Below are 20,529 nucleotides of genomic sequence, written 5' to 3' on the forward strand. Positions count from 1 at the left end.
CCCCACCAGTCACAGCAAGGGCCAACAAGTACTTCAACACTGTAGAAATAAAACCAGAAATGCATTTCCTTTTCTTTTGAACACAAAACAAAGATATCTGCCATATACATTTCCCAAGGCAGATGACTCTATGCAATGTCACCTCGGTAACAAAATACAAAAATAGACAAATACACCCCCTCCCTTTTTACTAAACCACAATAGTAGGTTTTAGCACAGGGAGTTACGCTGAATGCCTCGCGCTGCTCTCAATGCTCATAGGCTCCCTGCGCTAAAAAACAATATTGCGGTTTAGTAAAAGGGAGCCATAGTGCAAAATATAGATAGCAGATATAAATTCTCAAAACAGACACATTTTGATCACTAAATTGAAAATAAAATCATTTTTCCTACCTTTGCTGTTTGGTGATTTCATGAGTCTCTGGTTGCACTTTCTTCTTCTGACTGTGCATCCAATCTTTCTTCCTTTCTTTCAGCCTCCTGTATGTTTCCTCTCCTCCAGACCTCATTCTCTCCCCCAACTTTTTCTTTCTGTCTCCCTGTTCCCCCTTCTTTCTGTCTCTCTGTCTGCCCCCTTTCTTTCTTTCTCCGTGCCCTCCCCCAAGCCACTCGGTTTGCTGCCACCGCCATCGGGGAATAGTCCCCAAGCCACCGCTGTCCCAAGCTTTCCCTGCAGAAGCGTCGCGCTGACCAGCATTCCGCTCCCTGCCGTCAATTCTGACGTAGGAGAGGAAGTTCCGGGCCAACAAGGCATTTCTCCTCATTCCATCCAGCCTGAGCCCCATCTCTCCTTGATCCAGCATTTCCCTTCTGTGTCTGTCAGAATTACCATTCCACCTATTTTCCAGCATCACCCTTCTTTGTGTCCATCTCACCTATATCCCTATCTCACCACTTTTTCAGAATCTTCATTTGTCTCTGTCCTTGTCTTTACCCCATATTCACCATTTGCCCTTTCAATGTCTTTATCTTCCCCCCCCCCACACACACTTTTTCAGCATTACTTCTATGTCTCTATTTCACCTCCTCTTCATGTCCCCTCTGTATCTCTATCCTTATTCAGAAGGTCCTGCTTACCCTTTCTCTTCTTTGTGTCACTATCTCCATTTTCAGCTTTCCCCCTTTTTCCTTTGTTAATGCACCCTGTAGCCAGAATCTTTCCACCCTCTCTCCACTCCGGCCCAGCCCAGTATGAAATATTTCCTTTTGTTTCTCTCCCCTCTCTCTTCTCCTCCCTCACCCACGAGTCCTGCATCTGGCCCTCTCCCTTCTACCTGCACCTGGCAACACCCCCCTGCTCCGCGGCTCTCTTAAGCAACTCGTCAGCAGCGGTGATCAAGACAAGCTGCCGACATCGAGGCCTTCCCTCTACGAGTCCCACCTTTGTGGAAAAAGGAAGTTGAAACAAGCGGGACTCGCAGAGGGTAGGCCCCGACGCCAGAAGCTTGTGTCGATCGTTGCTGCTAAGTTGCCGAAGAGAGCCGCAGGTAGAAGGGAGAGGGAGATAGGAAGGCTGTAGAAGCTCCGGAGCATGACACCGAACCCGGCCAGGATGATTTCTTTTTCAGGCTGCTGCTGCCGCTACCATCCCCCACCCGAAATGACAAAAAACAGCCTAATGCCCGCGTCGGGAAATAGCCATGCTGAGCAGTGAGCTCAGCACGTACACAGATGGAAAGCCTTGCTTGCTGATTGGTCCGGCGGCACGGTGGGGCGGGGCCGCCGGACCAATCAGCAAGCAAGGCTTTCATCTGTGTACGTGCTGAGCTCACTGCTCAACATGGCTATTTCCCGACGCGACGCCAGACTTGCATCGCCAGAATTTAGGTAGGTTGTTTTCATCCCCGTGGGAGTCCCGTGGGCAAGGGGGCGTCCCCGTGGGAGTCCCGTGGGTCAGGGGGGCATCCCCGTGGGAGTCCCGTGGGCCAGGGGGCGTCCCCGTGGGAGTCCCGTGGGCCAGGGGGGGAACCCGCGGGATCCCCGCGGGACCCGCGGGATCCCCGCGATCCCCGTTCCCGTGCAGACCTCTAGTCTGACCCAGTAAGGCTAGTCTTATGGCGAAGCTCCTCCGTGGCCGATCGCGGGAATGAATTGAGGTCAAGGACCCTGTTGCACGTAGCAGTTGTCCCGCTGCAACCTGACTTCCTAGCAAAGTCCCACCCCATGGGTGACACTGTGTCGTGTCGGGTCAGCCAAGTCTTCGAGACTCCCCGGCGGCGGCCCCTCCCATCACAAACCTTCTCTTCGTTCATCGCGCCCCTCCCCCCGTCTCTTTGCGGCCAGCCGGCGAAAGGGCGCGAGGGAAGAGGAGGCGGCGTCCCCACCCCCACCCCCACCCCCACCCCCACCCCCAGACAGCCGACGCTTCGCTCGGCGCTGACTCATCCGCGACCCAGACAGGCGCGCGGCTCTCGCTCGCCGCGTGCAGCGTCATCGCTCTCTGTGTAGCTGCAGTGACGTGCCGGATTCGTGCGGTCCACTGACGTCAGAGACGTCTGCGTTGTGGTGTCTGTCGCGGGAGCGCTGCGGGTCTGAGGAGGACGGGCGGAAATCGGCCGGGGCTGAAGGGAAAGCGAGAGAGAAGGACAGAGGCGAGACGGCGACGAGGATGTGTCGGCTGAAGCTCGGAGCCCGCGTCCCTGGCCTGGCGGCGGCCGGAGCAGCAGCCCGCGAGGAAACGCAGGTTCAGCCCGCCCGTGGGTGCGGGGCGTGGGGGGATGGGTCGCCGCCTTCGTTATTTTTCTTTCGTGGGGCTGCCGCGAGGTCCTTGCTAGTAGGGGGGGGGGGGAGGGAGGAGGATATCCCATGTGATACTGCCCCACGGGGGAGCCCCCTTCTGCGAGGGGGGGGAGGGGAGGGCAGGCTGGCGAGAGCGACTCTCATGCCATGGAGAGGAGGAGAACTGGCACCAGAGAGCACTTGGCATCAGGATCTTTCCACCCTTAGCAACAGGGAGGGAAACGAGTGCCAGAGCCTAATATTCTGGCTCTTTCCTCCCAGCAGTAGTGTGAAAACCCTTCAGAAGAGCTTAACATCTGCCAGGAGCCAGGCGAGAATCTTTGCAGAGAGAATGGGGTGCAGAACCGTTATTGTAAATCCAGGCTTAAATAAAGCATGCAAAACCCTAATAGCAGTTAAGTCGTCGACAAATCTACTCAGTTGAGATATTCTTGCTTTTTGCAACATACTGAATAACACTCTGTGTTTTTTTCCCCCCAGGTTTAATTGATGGCTGAATGGAGTTGCACCCGCCACATCGAAGAATGGATGATATGGATGGACAGATGTCTGCATAGGTTGGATTGTAAGAGAGAAGATCTCAGACATGTCAGATCAGATTATTTTCCACTGTTTGTTAAAGTTATTTTTTTCCCCTGATGGTGATATTTCTTTTCTAGTATTGTACAGGGAATTACTATGACGTATTACACCAGCACTTTTAGATATGTGTTTACATGCAAATGTACACCCAGATTTCAGAATTTGTCTGGTTTTTGGAACTGAAGACAGTGCCCTGAATTACACAGCGCCAGCTTGATTTTTCAGACTGCGGAAAGAGCAAATAAATATACTAAACCAGCACTTCTTTAGCTGTGATACATATTTAGTTACTTTTATATTTGTATAAGTTGTGTTAGCAATCAAAATCAAGAACAGACACAGGAAAAAATATTTGATTAAGAAATAAGAGCCTATACAAGGACACTATAACCAGTGAAAACAGGAGAGATTATATTAACAGACATTTAAAAAGTAAGCATTACATTTCTGTTTACAGAATACATAATTGGACAGTTACTACTGTATAAAGTGTTGTAGTCTAGCCATGGATAGCTTACCAGCAAAGGTACCTTTGGGGCAGGGTACAAAGAAAAAGCTGAGAGTGGATGACGATGGTAGTCCCCCCCTAAAAAAAGTCTTGACGGAAATGGACATGAATGGAAAGGTACAACTGGGGATGAATAAACTGGTAACAATTAAGAAGGAAGTCTTAGAGGATTGTGAAGAGACTTCAGTGCTGATGGATGGGCAAAGTGCTAAGCCTAATAATGTTTTGGTAGTGGAACCTTCCAATTTAAATCCTGAGTTGAAGCACACATTGGCACAGTTTCATCTAAGTAGTCAGAGCTCATTAGGAGGGCCAGCGGCATTTTCAGCTCGTTGCTCCCAAGACAGCACGTCACCTACTGTGTTTTTACCTCTTCCATCACCTCAGATTCTTTCAGCTCCATTACTTATTCCCTCAGACAGTTCTACGGAGCTCACTCAGACTCTACTGGAAGGGGAATCTATTTCGTGTTTTATGGTTGGAGGGGAAAATAGGCTGTGTCTTCCTCAAGTCTTAAATTCTGTGCTTCGGGACTTTTCCCTTCAGCAGATTAATATAGTGTGTGATGAGCTGTATATTTACTGTTCAAGGTGTACTTTGGATCAGCTTCACATCCTTAAAGTCTTGGGAATCCTTCCATTCAATGCCCCATCCTGTGGATTAATCACATTGACAGATGCTCAGAGACTATGCAATGCTTTATTACGTCCGCATACTTACCCTCAAAATGGCAGCTTGCTTCCTGCTAAAAACTCATTGGCTCAACTGAGGGAAACGGGTAGCGCTTTTGACGTAGAGCATGAATGTTTGGGCAAGTGCCAGGGCTTGTTTGCACCACAGTTCTACACCCAACCTGATGCACCGTGCATCCAGTGTTTGGAGTGCTATGGAATGTTTTCACCTCAGACATTTGTAATGCACTCACACAGATCACCTGACAAAAGGACCTGCCACTGGGGTTTTGAATCTTCTAAATGGCATTGCTACCTTCATTTGAGCCCCAAGTATCTAGAAATGCCCGAAGAGAAGAAATTGAAGTGTCTTCTTGAGGAAATGAAGGAGAAGTTTAGTATGAAAAACCATCATACAAGAACACACGATAAAGTAAGTCATGCTCTTTATTTATTTATTTTTTTTTTACTGTGTAAAGAGCTCTAATTTAATGTAATGTGAGTTTAAATGATTGTAAAGTTTTGATACGCTCAGACAGATAATCAAAACTATGCCTCTTATGAAAGTGAGACTAGCTTTTTTTATTTTCTCAATGAAACACACTTAATTCTCAGATATCTGGCAAGTGTATGACTTGTAAAGCTGGTGACATTTTGCATTACTGTTATATAAAACTGACAGTACCAGTGTGAAAAGAAACATAGATAAGTCAGAGCTTTAAGATTCAATAAAGTAGCTGAAGGAGATTTATGCCATGAAGATTTGCAGACGTTGTGAAGGTGGGAAAAGGTTTTTAGACTAGTGTACAGCAGACCAAAGAGAGTAAAATTTGAAATTTTATCTGTAGTTTATAAAGACTTTATGCAGACTCCCTTGTTTATTTGGTCAGACATGTACGTAATTAACCTCGCAGTAATCTGGGGTCCTCCCAACAGGCTTTGTTGATTAGCTTTCCATTGAGTTCAGCAAAATTAGGCAATATTCATGTTATGCTGTACCTATGTTGTGGAACTACCTTTCTTTAAAAGTGCATCTTCCAAAGACCTGTTTTTTCATTCAGGAAGAAAAAATAAATAGTAATTTGTACCGAATTTCAGACCCACAATGTTTGGGGCTATGAAATTATGGATTGCTTTTTTCTTTCTGTGTGTTTGTAGTTTTGGGGTCCTTTTACAAAGGTACAGTAAAAATCTGTGCACCCTTCCACAGGTTTTTCCCATGAGGTAAGGCTATTTTTAGTGTGACTGTAGTATGGCTTATCTTCAATTTTTTTGTATTAATAATAAGCCATGCATTAATGTTGCCATTAGCATGGGGTCATTTTTTTAAAATTACTTAAGGAGCATTTACCATCACCCATTTTGTAGGTTAGTGCTCACTCAGTATCCTACACGAACCATTTAGGCTCCTTTTACTAAAATGCCCTGTGTGCTAGACGCTAACGCCAGCATTGAGCTGACATTGGTTCTAGCCGCGTAGCGCGGGTTTAGCGTGCGCTAAAACGCTATCGCAGCTTAGTAAAAGGAGTCCTTAGTGAGCAATAATGTATATGTGCTAACTGGTTAGTGCATGTCCAGCTGCCCCTGACGTGCCCCTCCAAAAGAATAGTTTTAGCATGCAGTTAGCGTGCACATATTTCAAAGTTACTATTGTATACCTGAGTGCAACCCGCATTAGTACCTTGTATACCTGAGTGCAACCCGCATTAGTACCTTGTATACCTGAGTGCAACCCGCATTAGTACCTTGTATACCTGAGTGCAACCCGCATTAGTACCTTGTATACCTGAGTGCAACCCGCATTAGCACCTTGGTAAAAGGACTTCCTATATTTTTTTAATTGAATCTGCTTTGAGCCTTTCTGGTGAATACAGAATATCAAGTAGAATAAAATTAATACATAGGAAGACTGGATGATTATCCTGGTCTTTATCTGTTGTCATTTTCCATGAAGTGCTTCCAAGGCTGGTTGACTCAAACCCTTGAAGGCATTTCAGCACCCTTGAGTGGATTTTCTTATGACTTCTAATCCTAACAGTGAATGATGCTTTTTTACCTAAAGTCCTGATTGTTTTCTTCATTTCACTGCTGTCCTTGTCATTCTGTTTGTTACTAATTTCTAAAAATGAATAAGTAGAAATACATGTCGGTGTTGTTAAAATGCTGTATTTTAGAAAAAAAACTATACTAATCGAGATAAATCTAACCACAATATGCTTCTATATACTTTTAACTAGGACCCTCAGACTTAATAATCAGCCTGAAGATGGGAAATAGTGTGTTTGCTCAGGATTTGGTTTTGAAGTAGAGATCACCTATTATCATAACAAATAATACTCCTTATAGTAGCTTCAGTAACTAAAGCCATTCTTAAAGCCTTGTGGAATATAACACATAATTGTGCTAGACTAGGAGTGTCAAAGTCCCTCCTCGAGGGCCGCAATCCAGTCGGGGTTTCAGGATTTCCCCAATGAATATGCATGAGATCTATTAGCATATAATGAAAGCAGTGCATGCAAATAGATCTCATGCATATTCATTGGGGAAATCCTGAAAAACCGACTGGATTGCGGCCCTCGAGGAGGGACGTTGACACCCCTGTCCTAGACAGAAAAGGGATTCTGCCTTCTTCATTTTTGCCTTTGGGAAACAAGTATCTTTATTGATTAGAATAACTGGGTTCAAATCCTGCTGATTCTCTTTATGACTTGGGGTAAGTCCCTTAGCCATCCTTAGCCATCTGTGGCGCTGATAGGCATACGCAGCGCAGTACAACAGCATATTTAAAGAGACGGTCACTGCTCAGTAGAGCTTGCAATCTAAGTTAACAGACAACAGGACAAGTAGGAGCTTAGGGAGGGTGAGAGGGTTATGAGTTAAATGCATTCTCAAAGATATGGGCTTTTACTCTGTATTTGAATAGTTCCAGGAACGAAGAGCTTGATGTATACCCCTGTGAACTACTACCAAAATGGATGGATGAAATAAAGCAAGTTGTCCATATTTTCAAACTGTTAAAGCATGACATCAAACAGTAGTAACATAAGAATAGCCTTACTGGATCAGACCAATGGTCCATCTATCCCAGGAGCCCGGTCTTCATGGTGGCCAATCCAGACCACTAGTACCTGGGAACCCCCCCCCCAAAGTAGCAGAAATCCATGCTACTGATCCAGGGCAAGCAGTGACTTCCCCCATGTCTGTCTCAGTAGCAGGAACTTCTCCAAACCTTTCTTAAAACCAGCTACGTTAAGCCTCTGGCCGTTCCAGAGCTTAACTATTCTCTGAGTGAAAAAATATTTCCTTCTATTGATTTTAAAAGTATTTCCCTGTAACTTTGTTGAATATATAAAACCATTTCTAAAGATGGAACAGAAGTTGACTTCCAATTTTTTGCTATAAAAGTTCTTGCTGCAGTAAAAAGATCTGTTGAGAGTTTATGGATTTTTTTTGGGGGGGGGATCCCTTCCATGGGAAAATGAAGTAGACAACCCTCAGCTACAATAGGGTAGAGTTGCGAGGTACGTTTCCGCAAATCAAGAATCAATGCCTCCCAAAAGGGAGAAAGGACAGGACACTCCCACCAAATATGAAAAAAATGTACCTTTGCCCACATTTACACCAGCATAATGTGCAACTCTTCAAAACACAAGGCTTAGCGAATTTATAAACCCACTTCCTTTGGTGGCAATCCCAGAAGAGGAAGTAACTGCTTATGTTACAAATATTTACATTTTAATTTTAGCTTAACTCTTCATAATCCTTTATCACTTCATAATCCTTTGAAATGCATCTGTTTCAGAAGGTACTGAAGGCCTGGCTGCCTTGTAACCAAAATCATTCTGAAAGGATGAGTCCATAGCAGTTCACAAAACCCACCTTCCACAATAAAAAGGTTTATATTGAACTAATGAATGCATTTGCCTCAAAAGGAATGAGGATTTTAGTATTTTCAAACTGTGGTCATTCTTTCTGTCACAAAAAAAACAATGTTGTTATAGGAAAGGATGGACTTGCTTTGGAGCTCTGTGATATTTGTAACTTGATTTCTGAGGCAGGGCAGATATCACGAGTACAAATGGAACAAACTATTGCACACTGGTACAGATTTCCAGTAGCAGGCTACAGGCCAATGTGTTGCCTTGTTGAAAATTTAGGGTGGTCCCGTAAAGCAGTGTCTTCACTGAAGAGCTTTCACATCTCTGTTTAGTAAGTGGGATTTGAGATAAGATCTATATGTGTAGCTGGCAAGGGGGGATCTGACTATTAATCTGTCATGGTTGGTTTGGTTTCTCATTTTGCTATCTTAAGATTGCCATTGGGAACTGAGTGTCAGTTTGGAGAATCAAATTTGGTGACTTGCATTAGAAATGCCTCATAATTTTGTTACTGGCAATTGATATTTGAAGAGGTCTCAAAATCCATTTGTTCTCTCTTCTGGTTTAATATATTTAATTTTTCTACTACTAGGGAACAAGATTGCTTTATTATAACATATGGTGGTATTAAACTAAACTAAACCTTAAGTTTATATACCGCATCATCTCCACGGAAGTAGAGCTCGGCACGGTTTACAAGAACTTAAAAATGAGAAAGGGTAGGAAAAGGTTTACATAAGTTTATAAGTTGAGTGGAAAAGTAAGGGAAAAAAGAAATTACATGTTAGAGAAGAGCCAGGTTTTTAGTTGCTTGTAGAATAAATGGAGGGAGCTCAGGTTCCGCAGCGGGATAGTAAGGTCATTCCAGAGACCTGTGATTTTGAACAGAAGTGATTTTCCCAGTTTACCTGCGTGGAGAATACCATGTAGGGAGGGGAAGGATAGTTTTAATTTATGGGCGGTCCTGGTGGAGTCAGGGCACGAGGAGTTGAAGGAAAGTGGGAATAGGGAAGGAAAGATGCTGTGAATAATCTTAAAAGCCAGGCAAGAGCATTTGAATTGGTATAAGACATAAATGGTGCTATGATGGTCTGGCAGCCTGTGTTTTGTTTTATACACTCAAACACTGAAGGTTGTAGGTCTGAGCACTATTTAAAAGAATATTTTCATGAATATTATAAAATTCACAATATTGTGGCATATGTAGTTATTTAATATATTTAGTACATATTACATTGGTCAAACAAAATACAAGTAATTAATACCTGTTACTCAACTTTAATTTTTCCCTCATTGCCTGAATTAGTGTGATACTTTCTCCAGGTCATTATTCGTGTAATAGGGCTGCTTTCACATCATCTGCTAGGTTTTGATGCTTGAAAAAGCAATCGCTACCCTTGTGAAACTTGCTATACAAAACTTAAGAATTGTTAACAGATATAGAAGCCTGGAGGATGTGGTTGAAGCCTGATGCCATCCTTCAAGGCCATCACATAAGGAAAATCAGACTTTCCAATGTGATTTGGTATTAATCAGTGCATGAAGCTTTTCTCTGTGGGCACTATTCTTTGACTTCCTCCAGTGGGTTGAACCTGACCTGAATGATAGGTTTTGAGCATTGGCCCCTAGGAGTCTAACACCAGCTTTATTTATTTATTTGGTTTTATATCCATCCTTCCTGGTGATTAGCCCCTGACTAGCGTGCACATTAATGTGTGCAGAATGTTTAGAGGGCTGTAGTGTGGGGACATCCGCTGAGAATCAGGGGCGGGAAATTTCATGGGGATACCAGGAAGTACTTCTTCACAGAAAGAGTGGTAGACCATTAGAACAAACTCCCAGAGCAGGTGATCGCGGCCAGCAGCATACAAGATTTTAAGAATAAATGGGATGCCCATGTCGGATCTTTACGAGGGCAGTATAGAGGTGATACCACCTGTGAGCGACCCCTTAGGAGTTGTTAGGGGAGGGTTAATGGAGTGGGCAGACTTGATGGGCTATGGCCCTTTTCTGCCGTCATCTTCTATGTTTCTATGGAAACAATGTGCGGGCCAAGATGGTTGCACATTTTATTTAAATGTATTCAAACAGATGTTAGTGAGGTCATTTGGTATTCACTCCCAGTGCTCAGAGGATAACGCAGAAACAAACGCTGGAAACTTACCATCAGCTCAGGAGTAGCGTTGAAAGTTTTCAGGAAAGGATTTTTTCAGAATTTCTTGATTAATCTGCCTTTTTAATTTTTAATTAGGAGCGGAAGAACGCCCATGCAGCCTATACCGTAAATGCTGATAGTGAGAAACAAATGTGTGCGAGTCCAAGCAAAACAGAAATTGCAAGCACACATCGGCACTGTTCTTCTGCGTTTAAATATGAGCCTTTCCAGTGAAAAACAAGTTTTGAAACGCTTATATTTAAAGGCACAGAAGAACGGTGCCAATGTGTGCTTGAGTTCCAGTCTTGCCTGGGCATGTGCACAAGAGCTGTGCTTTTTGAAGCTCTTGTGCGCCTATGCCAGGCATGACCTTCCCCCTTTGGTTTTGATTTCATAGCATGCGTATTTCAAATACTATTTTCTTTGAGCATTGTCAAGCTAGATTTCTGTGCTGATCTTTCACTATCTGTGCCTTTAGCACTAGGCCTTTAAGTATCACCCAAAAGTGTAAGGCATGTTGTATGTTGCATTTTCACATATGCGCACATAGACTCATAAGAACATAAGAAATGCCTTCACCGGATCAGACCTTAGGTCCATCTAGTCAGGCGACCCGCACACGCGGAGGCCAAGCTAGGTGTTCCCTGATGAAGACCTTGTTAACCCATATCCCTCAATGTGATTTGCAAGAAGGTGTGCATCCAACTTGCCCTTGAATCCCAGAATGGTGGTCTCCGTCACAACCTCCTCCGGGAGAGCATTCCAAGCGTCCACCACTCACTGTGTGAAACAGAACTTCCTGACATCTGCCCTGGGCCTGTTGCCCCTCAGTTTCAGTTCATGACCTCTTGTCCGTGTCACATTTGACAATGTGAATAATGATGTTTCTTGCTCTATTTTGTCGATTCCTTTTAGTATTTTAAAAGTCTCTTATCATATCCCCTCGCAGTCTTCTCTTCTCGAGGGTGAACAATCCCAGTTTTCCGAGACGTTCTTTGTAGCTCAGATTCTCCATACCCTTTACTAGCTTTGTGGCTCGCCTCTGCACCCTCTCCAGCAGGGTTATATCCTTCCTTGGGTAGGGAGACCAGTGTTGGATACAGTACTCCAAGTGTGGTCTGACCATTGCTCTGTAAAGCGGCATAATGACATCCGCCGATCTACTCGTGATTCCCTTCTTTATCATACCCAACATCCTGTTTGCTTTCTTTGCCGCCGCTGTGCATTGAGCCGACGGCTTCAGGGTCCTGTCGATCAGTACCCCCAGGTCTCTTTCTTGTTCGCTCTTGCCCAATGTTGCACCTCCTGATCATTATTAACAAGCACTTTACTGATTTTGTGCACATATTCTGCTACTGCTTGTATCTGTCACTAGTGATACTTAAGGCCAGATTATTATTGCTGAAATTACTGGCAGACACTATAGCGACACAGAATTGAATTTCTTTTGGAAACCAATCAATGTTCATTAAAGAACTGTAAAAATGACAAAGGTTGTTGGTAATTTACAGATTAACCAATTTATCAGTTGAAGTCCACTCTTGTCCTCTAAAGCTCATCCCTCGATAAATTACTGATGTAATAACCTCATCTGACAAAGATGTCCTCAGAAGCTCATGCTTTAGATTGGCTAGTCTCCAGATACCACCAGCCTCTGTGTTTTTACTGCTCCAGACTATCCCTCTGGAAGATTTTAGCATTTCAAGGGTTTGGAGAAAAGGTAAAGAACACAAGCATTTAAATAATCAAGATTTCAGAAGGTGGTCTTGGAAGCTGTAGAAATATGTTGCCATCCAGATAGAGCAGGGGTCTCAAAGTCCCTCCATGAGGGCCGCAATCCAGTCGTGTTTTCAGGATTTCCCCAATGAACATGCATGAGATCTATGTGCATGCACTGCTTTTAATGCATATTCATTGGGGAAATCCTGAAAACCTGACTGGATTGCGGCCCTCAAGGAGGGACTTTGAGATCCCTGAGATAGAGGAAACAAGGGCTGATTTTGCAGTGCTGTAGATGTGGTGAGGGTGAGAATGAGAGTAAATGCTACTAGGTAGTGCCTATACATTATGTACTCTCACAGTTATTTGTTCACACATTTACCCCTGGATTCTGTATATGGTGCTCAAAAGTTCTACGTGCCCAATTTCCACAACAATTTAATTGAGTAATGAGTCAATTAGCACCAAGAATTGGGTGCTAACGATTGGTGCTAATTGGCATCAGTTTGAATTTATGTATGCATCTTGCTAAGCGTTATTCTAATCTAATCTAGTATTTATGAGTCGCTCTATAACTGAAAAGGTTCAAGGTGACGTACAAGTCAAAGGAAATACAACTCTAGGAACATAAGAGGGAATAGCAGGAGGAGAGTTAGAAGAAAAGAGGCAGAAGCCCTAGGACATAAAATGCGTGAAGTAGTATGAGGTTATCATTGCATATATATCATTATCCCAGGACAAGCATATTCTCTACATGTGGGTGACGTCATCTACGGAGCCCCCTAGCGGACGTTCTCACAAGCAGACTTGCTTGAAGATCTTCAAGCTTGCGAGTGTACCGTGCATGCGCGAGAGCCCCTCCCATCCGACCTAGGGCATTCATCTCCTCAGCGTGGCCTCAGTTCTATGTTTTCTGCAAAGCCAGAAGCACCGCTCCCTTGCTTTGCGCAATCTCATTGTCCCTCTTGCACCACGGCTTATTTGTTTGTTTGTTTTTTTCAAGTTTGTCGCTGTGCTCTTGTCTTTATTTTATTTTCTTTCATTTAGTTTTCTTTGACCCGGGTCTCCCGGTCTTGTTCTGGCTGCCTGGCCATGCTTTTCTTATGTCTCAGCCTCATACTGGGTTTAAGAACTGTATGAAATGCAACTGGGTGATTTCCATTACCGACCCCCATCTATGGTGTGTGGAGTGCCTGGGTGCGGAGACCTGCGCTGAGTCGTGTCCATGTTGTGCGACTTTGCAACCGCGGGCGCTTCGTTGGGAGTGGCCAAGATTCTCCAACTCTTTGGCCCGATGGATCCAGCGGGACAGGCCTCGAGCTCGGCCTCGGCACCGTCATTGGGTGTCTCGGCCTTGAAGTCCTTGGCCTCGAAGTCCCCCTCCTGCTACTCCGGCCTCGAGTAAGTCTCTTTCCTCCTCAGGTGTGCCGGCAAAGAAGCCTACCTTGGAGTCTCATGTGAGTGCCGCTGCGTCAGCCTCGTCGAGACCTCATACAAAGCGTGCCTCCTCATGTAGGGAATACTCTTCCTCGAGGTCGCCACCAAAGGAGCGCATTGCTGCACCTCCGACCCAACCTCCCTTGGTCTCAGTTCCTATGTTCGAGGACATGCTTAAGGCCATCCTTACTACGCAGCGTTCCTCGGTTGTGAGCCAACTGGTCCCAACCTCGGTCTGACCTCGGTCTCGACCCAGTCCCATCTGACCAGCCTGAGTTTCCTTCTCTCGGGTCTCGGGGCCGTGCCCGCAAGACTCGCAGAGTCACCTCGAGCGATTCTTCGTCCCCCGATTCGGGGCCTGTGACTTTCCAAGGGTCCAGGAAGGGGGCCCGTTTTTCGTCCTCTACTTTGTCGAGGCTTGCCCCTTCCAAGAAACTCCGGTCTTTGCCCCTTCGGGGCTGGTCTCCGACCAAGAAGACTTCGACTACTGTTATTGACTTGGAATTGGAAGCTGGTTCGCTTTCCCTGATGAAGCTGGTTGGCGCCTCCCAGGGGTCCTCTTTGAGGCCTCTAGGGGAGTTTTCGATTACTCCGTCTTCGCCAAGGCTACGCAAGCTAGTGCCTCGGACTCCGGGGTCCTCCCCGATACACCTTTCCCGGGGTCGTTCCTCGACGCCTCCGAGGCAGTTTATTCAAGCCTCCTCGATCTCCTGTTCGCGAGACTCCGAGGCTCCGGCGTACTACTAAAGGGAAATTTCTCCCTCTTTCTCTGCTGCCCCCATATCTCGATCGGGGTCCCCTCCACAGGATGAGTCTTCTTCTAGTACCTCCTCCTTTGCTTGTTTCATTTCTGACATGGGTAAGGCCCTGAATCTGGCTCTGCCTTATCAGGATGTTGTGTTAGAAGGGTCAGGCCTGGTGCAAACCTTTGAGTATGGTTGCTGCTTTTGCTGCAGGGTCAAAGACAGGATCCAAAGGTGGGTCTAGGACAGTTCAGCGCACCCAATTCAGCATAGCCATTTTACCGTGGCCGTTTCATTGGCTGGTGAGCGCTTACCATGCTGAAGCTGCTGTTCCATCGGACAAATATCATGGTGAAAGAGGGGGGCATATCCAAAGAAGGCTTGCCTTCCCCACTGGTGTTTAAGTCCCAATTGGACAGGTGAAAAGAGGCTTCCAGGGCAGGCCCCATTGCCCCTCCACTGGCGGTTCATGCCCAGTTGGACTGGTGAAAGAGCGGAGCACATCCCCTAATCACCTTCCCCCCCACACACACACTTCAGGCCTAATTGCTTCAAGGTTTGAAAAGGGTGGTGTTTCAATAAAGTTATCTGAAGACTCCCATGGTGGCGGGAAGTGCTCCCCTTGCCCCCCCCCAATGGTGCTTTAATAAAGTAATCTGAAGACTCCTGCTGCAGCTGGAAGTGCTCCCCTTGCCCCCTGCTAAACTAAACTAAACCTTAAGTTTGTATACCGCATCATCTCCATAAAGATAGAGCTCGTCACGGTTTACAGGTAAATTCAATAAATGAGGGAAGGACATAATAAGAAATTAGAGGTTATGAAGAGGATAGTTAGCTTTACATTTTAAATAAATAGCTTTATGTTTTGGAGAAAAGCCAGATTTTCAAATGCTTTCGGAATAATGAGCCTAGGTTCCGCAGCAGGGCAGGGAGGTTATTCCAAAGCTCAGTGAATTTGAAGAAAAGGGATGTCCCTAATTTACCTGCATACATGACGCCTTTTAACAAGGGGAAAGATAGTTCCCTGCAAAGGTATACCAGTGTTGGGAACCTGATAGATTGAGCTGTGAGATGCCAGACCATGTGATGGGGGAGGGGAGGGAGAAGAGGAGGAAGAGGGAGAAAATTAAGAGATTTGAGCATCTGTGGATTTTGGTATCTGTGTGTGTGCTCCTGGAACTAATCCCCTACGGAAGTGGAGGGCTGACTGTAGTTAGCTTGTTTCCGTGTGTTACTTGTGTTTAAAACAATTTCTGTCAGTGAGTGTGTAATGGGCATAGACGTGTTGCTTGTTACCACATATTAAACTGCATATACTTGTAGGTTTTGTTTTGTTTTTTATTGTCAGGGTAGGAGTTTGGGGGTAGAAGTGTTATATAGTGTGTTGCACTTACCATGCACTAACCGGCTAATACACCATTAATGTGGGACCATTAATTCAGCAGGTACCATGCACTGAGAACCATTAGCATATGTCTTGCAGCAAAATGTAGTGGGAACGCCCTCCCAAAATTGCTGCATAAATTTGCAGCTACAATATGGTAAAATCCTGTGTCAAGCCATGGCAAGTGCAGATTTTACTGTGGTTTAGTAAAAGGGCTCCTAAGTGAACCTGCTGTTTAGTTCTGAGCAAGAGACCCAGAAAATTCCGAGTTAAGGCTGCAGGGCCAATCGGGCTACCTGTCTGGCTTTCCCACTATGGGCTAGATTCACTAACCTGCCCGATCCACGGCAGGCTGACTGATCCACGACGGTTCAGCATGGAAATGGGGGCGATCGGGGGAACACTGCCCACCAACCACACGGATTGCTAGTGAGCGATCCTGAAGCATGCGCAGACCATCTTTGCCTGTAGATGGTCTGTGCATGCTTGCAGAGCTGCAAACTTTTTTTTATTTTACTTTTAACTGTACTTTACTTTTAACTTTAATTTTATACTTCGTGAGCCCGTGGTTTTAACCCACTTTAAATCTGCGGGTTAAAACCATGGGCTCACACTGCGGAGAGGGGCAGGAGAGTTGGGGCAGCGAGTCGGGGCATGCAATAGCTATAAGGCAAGTTTATTTGTAGCTCTGACAGGCTGAATTGTGGGTGAGCAACAGTCCACAAGCAGCAAATTGCAACTCTAGCTCCTGGATCATCTGCCCTTCATTTACAGGATCCCGGCACCTCCACCTTCCTCCCCCTCTTTTTTCCCCTGGGTCGCCAGCTCGTATCAGGCTCTTCGGCTGTCTGTGAGTGACAGAAGAAGGCTGGTGCAAGGGGCTCCCTGCACTTTTCTTTGCTCTGGCACCAATGGGAGAGCTCCTCTTGAAACAGAATCAAGCAATACATGCATCTACTGTACTTTTGGGGGGCAGAGGCTGCTCGGAAATTAAACTAACATGGGTGGTGAGAAGCAAAAGCTCTCTGGCAAGCTCTAAGCTATTCCTGAAAACAATTCTGTGACTTTTTCATATACAACATTAGACAAAAGAGCTTTATACAAATTTCTTCTTCCAAACAAGCTTCTTCTCCTGTGAGCCCATGTTGCCCTGACTCTCCTGCCGCCCCGATTGCTCTCTGCTGCCCTTCCCCATGAATGTGCAGGACAGTGGAAAGGATGTGAGCTGACTGTTCCCCAGCAGTTGCTTCTTATTTGATCAGCCAGCCCAGTCGGTGTGCCTGAATTTTGTTAGTGAATCGCATCCTTTCCACTTTGCATGCCGTTTCCCTTCATTTGTATGTGTGGATCGGATCGGGTGCAGATACGCTCTGGCGGAAGATTAGTGATGAAGAGCCCTCTGTCTTCTGCCACCCTCCTGCTGCCTGGCAGGGAGTCTGGAGTCTATACAAGGCCCAGAACTAGTGCTAGCTTAACTGATGCAGAGCCTTCGAGTCTATCGCTTGTGAGGCCCTATTGGTACCGCCCCTCTGACACAAACATGTCAAAGTGGGTGGAGCCGACAGGACCTTCCCAAGCACGTGGACTAGAAGGCTCTTTGGCAGGGGGGGGAGGGCATGCTGCTGGAGGAAGGGCGGGAGACCCATGGCTCGTACCCCCCATAAGCAGCTCACGTACTTTTAGGGGTATGCATACCGTGTGTTGAGAAACACTGAGCTGGAGCACTGGTAGTGTCTTAACTGAGCCAGACACCAGCTACTGATTTTTATGTTCTAAGTACCTGTATTTTATTGTAAACCGCTTAGATCTGTAATATGCTTAAATGGTATATCAAATGTTAATAAAACATAAACATATGCATCCTGCCCAAGAGTTTTTCAGCTCAGAAATGGTTAGAATACTCTTTTATAAAGTAAAACTAGTATCAAAGTTGCACTAAGCATAGGACTATGAGCTGGTACACACTCACACCCTACTCTCTGGACTTCCTTTATTACAAAAGTCTGATATCTAATTCTGAAGGGTTAGCTCAGGAGAAATGCTGCAAATATTTGTTGGTGTTGAGAATATGAAGAAATTAAAAAAAATAAATGAACCAGGGAGAAAAGGTATGTCATTAAATGTGAGGTTTAACAAGAGGCTCTTGACTTACCTGGCTACAGCTTGAGAGAACATCAAGCAATCTGCTTAAAATTAAGCACATCTTATTTCCCTCTTCATTTATAGTCTGATCTTGCACAAGGCGTAGACTTCCAACAGTGGTTTCCAGTTGTAAAGCAGGAAGGAGATCATGTGACCCATCAACATTCACTAATGCATCCCAGGTAAATCTAAATCCCTCTACATATCACTATACTCTACCCCAGCCTGATAATCACATTCCAACTATACTAATGTTACCACATTGTCTGAAAGTAAAAGGAACTGATATACACTGGGTAATTGTGTGATTCAGCTTTTCTAATTTGCAGTTGACAGTCTGGGATTTTGCATCAGTGTTCACTACTTTTTCATGAGAAAATGGTGCAAAACCTAATCAAGGAGAGAGGTCCTCAACTCCAGTCCTCGTGATCTCTAGGCAGGTCTGTTTTTCAGGATTTCTACAGTTCCCCCGCCTCCATTCTAAAATCTTGTTCGAACATGTTTGTACTTAGCACACAAAATTGCACGCACATCTTATAGAATAGTGCCAGTTATGCATGTAAATTAATTGGCAAATTAACCACTAAGTGACACTAACAACCCAATAATTGGAGTTATTTTGTACTAATTAGTAGGGATGGGCATTTATTTGCAATGATATGAAAAATGACAGTGACGTATCCCATCAGTAATGGGGCAGAGTGAAATCCCCGACGGACAAGGCCAAGCAGCCTGTTTAGAGTGCTGCTGGCCTGACGCTTCGGTAGGGCTTGCTTGCGATCGGTGGGGAGGGAAGGATTGAGGGTCAGCAGGGGTTCAGCTGTGCGGTGGGGGGGTGCTCAAGGGTTTTGCTGCACAAGGGATGGGAGGAAGAGAGGGAAGGCTAGAAGCTGGGCAAGGATTATTCTGCACAAGGGTTGGGAGGGAGGGAAGGCAGGCTAGAAGCTGGGCAAACTTCTGCTGCACAGAGGGATGGGAGGGAGGGGAGGGGAGGAAAGATGCACATATGGAGGAGAGAAAGGAAAGAGGAAGAATTGGGGTGAAGGAAGGGAAGATGATCATGTGCATACCCCGAAAATAAGACCTAGTGCCTTTTTTGATCCCTAAATGAATATAAGACACTGTCTTATTTTCGGAGAAACACGGTATGTTCCATTCCCATTGAGAACATACCTTCACGTCCCACTGTTTTTGGGAGAATCATTCCATACGAGAGAGTTGATCTGGCTAAACAGTTCTTCAAAATTTATTCTGCATTTAGATTCCAACTTCCCTCCAACCCTTTTGTTTTTGCCAGGCTCATGGTAGTTGTTAATAACCCTCTTCTCAGAGGCAAGATCTGGGCAGCTAGGGAGTCCCATATGTGAGAATATGCTACCTGCTTGTCCTCGGATAAAGCATAGTTATTCACCTGTAGCAGGTGTTATCTGAGGACAGCAAGCAGATAGTCTCACAGTCCTCTCGCCTCCCCTGGTTGTCTTCTTAGCTTTCTTACTGAAGCCAGCGTTGGGTGGAAAAGCACCAGCACGTGTGCAATATGGGTGGTCTTAAAGTTTTAAAGTGACTGCATTTTTTAACTGTGCTGGGTTTCCATGGATGAGGTCACAAATATGTGAAAATATCTGTCTCGCTGTCCTCTCATAACACTTGCTAGAGGTGAGTAATTAAGCTATGCATGCATGAGATTCTGATGACAGCATGGTAGTGATCATGTTTGATTTAGATTCATAAAGGTGGTTCTGGCTTTCATCACCATGCAACTAAGAGAGGTGCTACAGCCTATAAAATGAATCAAAGCCTACTAAGATTCTCCTTTTGGTTGGGTATTAGAACTACTAGAGTTCTACATTACTTTCATCTGCTCGGGAATGAAATACAATCACCTATAAAAGGGGAATCTTAATGATTTTGTTCATCTGTTAGCTGGCTTTATCTACAAACTTTCTAGTACTGCTGCTTTAAACTTTGAACTCAAACCATGATGTTTTTCTATTTTGTTTCCTAGCTACTACCTGTATATGTATGATAAGATTGTTGCTCCAAATGTATCCCTGTCATCTGCGGTGCCACGGTGTAAAGATACCAGCAAGAACTTTGGTAAGGTTTCAGACGGAAAGTTGGACAAACGAGCAACTGGTGGTAAATCAAAAAATTCCAACTCCTATCCAGAATTGTCCCTCGAAGAGCAGGAGAAGATGGATTTAAGAATAAGCATGGAAATACATGCGTCTGGTGAGTAGGTTGTGTACTCTTTCTTAACTCTTCTGGAAAGACTGATCTCTTTTCCTATCCAGGATACATGGGGGTCTGTCCTAGCCTCCACCAGCTAGTGCTCCTGCATTTGCACCTTTTTATGAATGAAGCGGACCTTACCTTGGAAAGGATAGCTAGGAAACACATCCTCTAACATAGATAAGAGAGTGACTATAATTCCAGAGGCACTTTTGAGTGGACTCACTAGACTTTGTCATGTCCTTTACTCCACCTCCTGCAGACCTTTCTACCCTATCCCCTTCCTTGCTGATTATACTGCTTGAAAATGGAAGGTGTTTAGGCCATTCTGCCATAATG

At 45.2% G+C, this 20,529-nt stretch overlaps 1 protein-coding gene across 4 annotated transcripts in view; it reads left to right on the forward strand.

Annotated features, from left to right (window-relative positions):
• Nucleotides 1–1,769: 1,769 nt before the first annotated feature.
• SKIL (SKI like proto-oncogene) overlaps nucleotides 1,770–20,529 on the forward strand; it is a 55,236-nt gene continuing 36,476 nt past the window's right edge. The window contains exons 1-5 of one of the 4 annotated variants that reach the window (XM_033958267.1): nucleotides 2,345–2,683; nucleotides 3,220–3,304; nucleotides 3,779–4,933; nucleotides 18,043–18,140; nucleotides 19,964–20,190. In XM_033958267.1, coding sequence (XP_033814158.1) covers nucleotides 3,827–4,933; nucleotides 18,043–18,140; nucleotides 19,964–20,190 — 1,432 coding nt within the window. In that variant the 5' untranslated portion in view covers nucleotides 2,345–2,683; nucleotides 3,220–3,304; nucleotides 3,779–3,826. Of the gene's footprint in view, nucleotides 1,828–2,344; nucleotides 2,697–3,035; nucleotides 3,134–3,219; nucleotides 4,934–18,042; nucleotides 18,141–19,963; nucleotides 20,191–20,529 lie in introns of those variants that run through there. The other 3 variants (XM_033958265.1, XM_033958264.1, XM_033958266.1) reach the window with 3 other exon arrangements.

The sequence above is a fragment of the Geotrypetes seraphini genome, chromosome 9, assembly GCF_902459505.1.
Source record: "Geotrypetes seraphini chromosome 9, aGeoSer1.1, whole genome shotgun sequence".
NCBI lineage: Eukaryota > Metazoa > Chordata > Amphibia > Gymnophiona > Dermophiidae > Geotrypetes > Geotrypetes seraphini.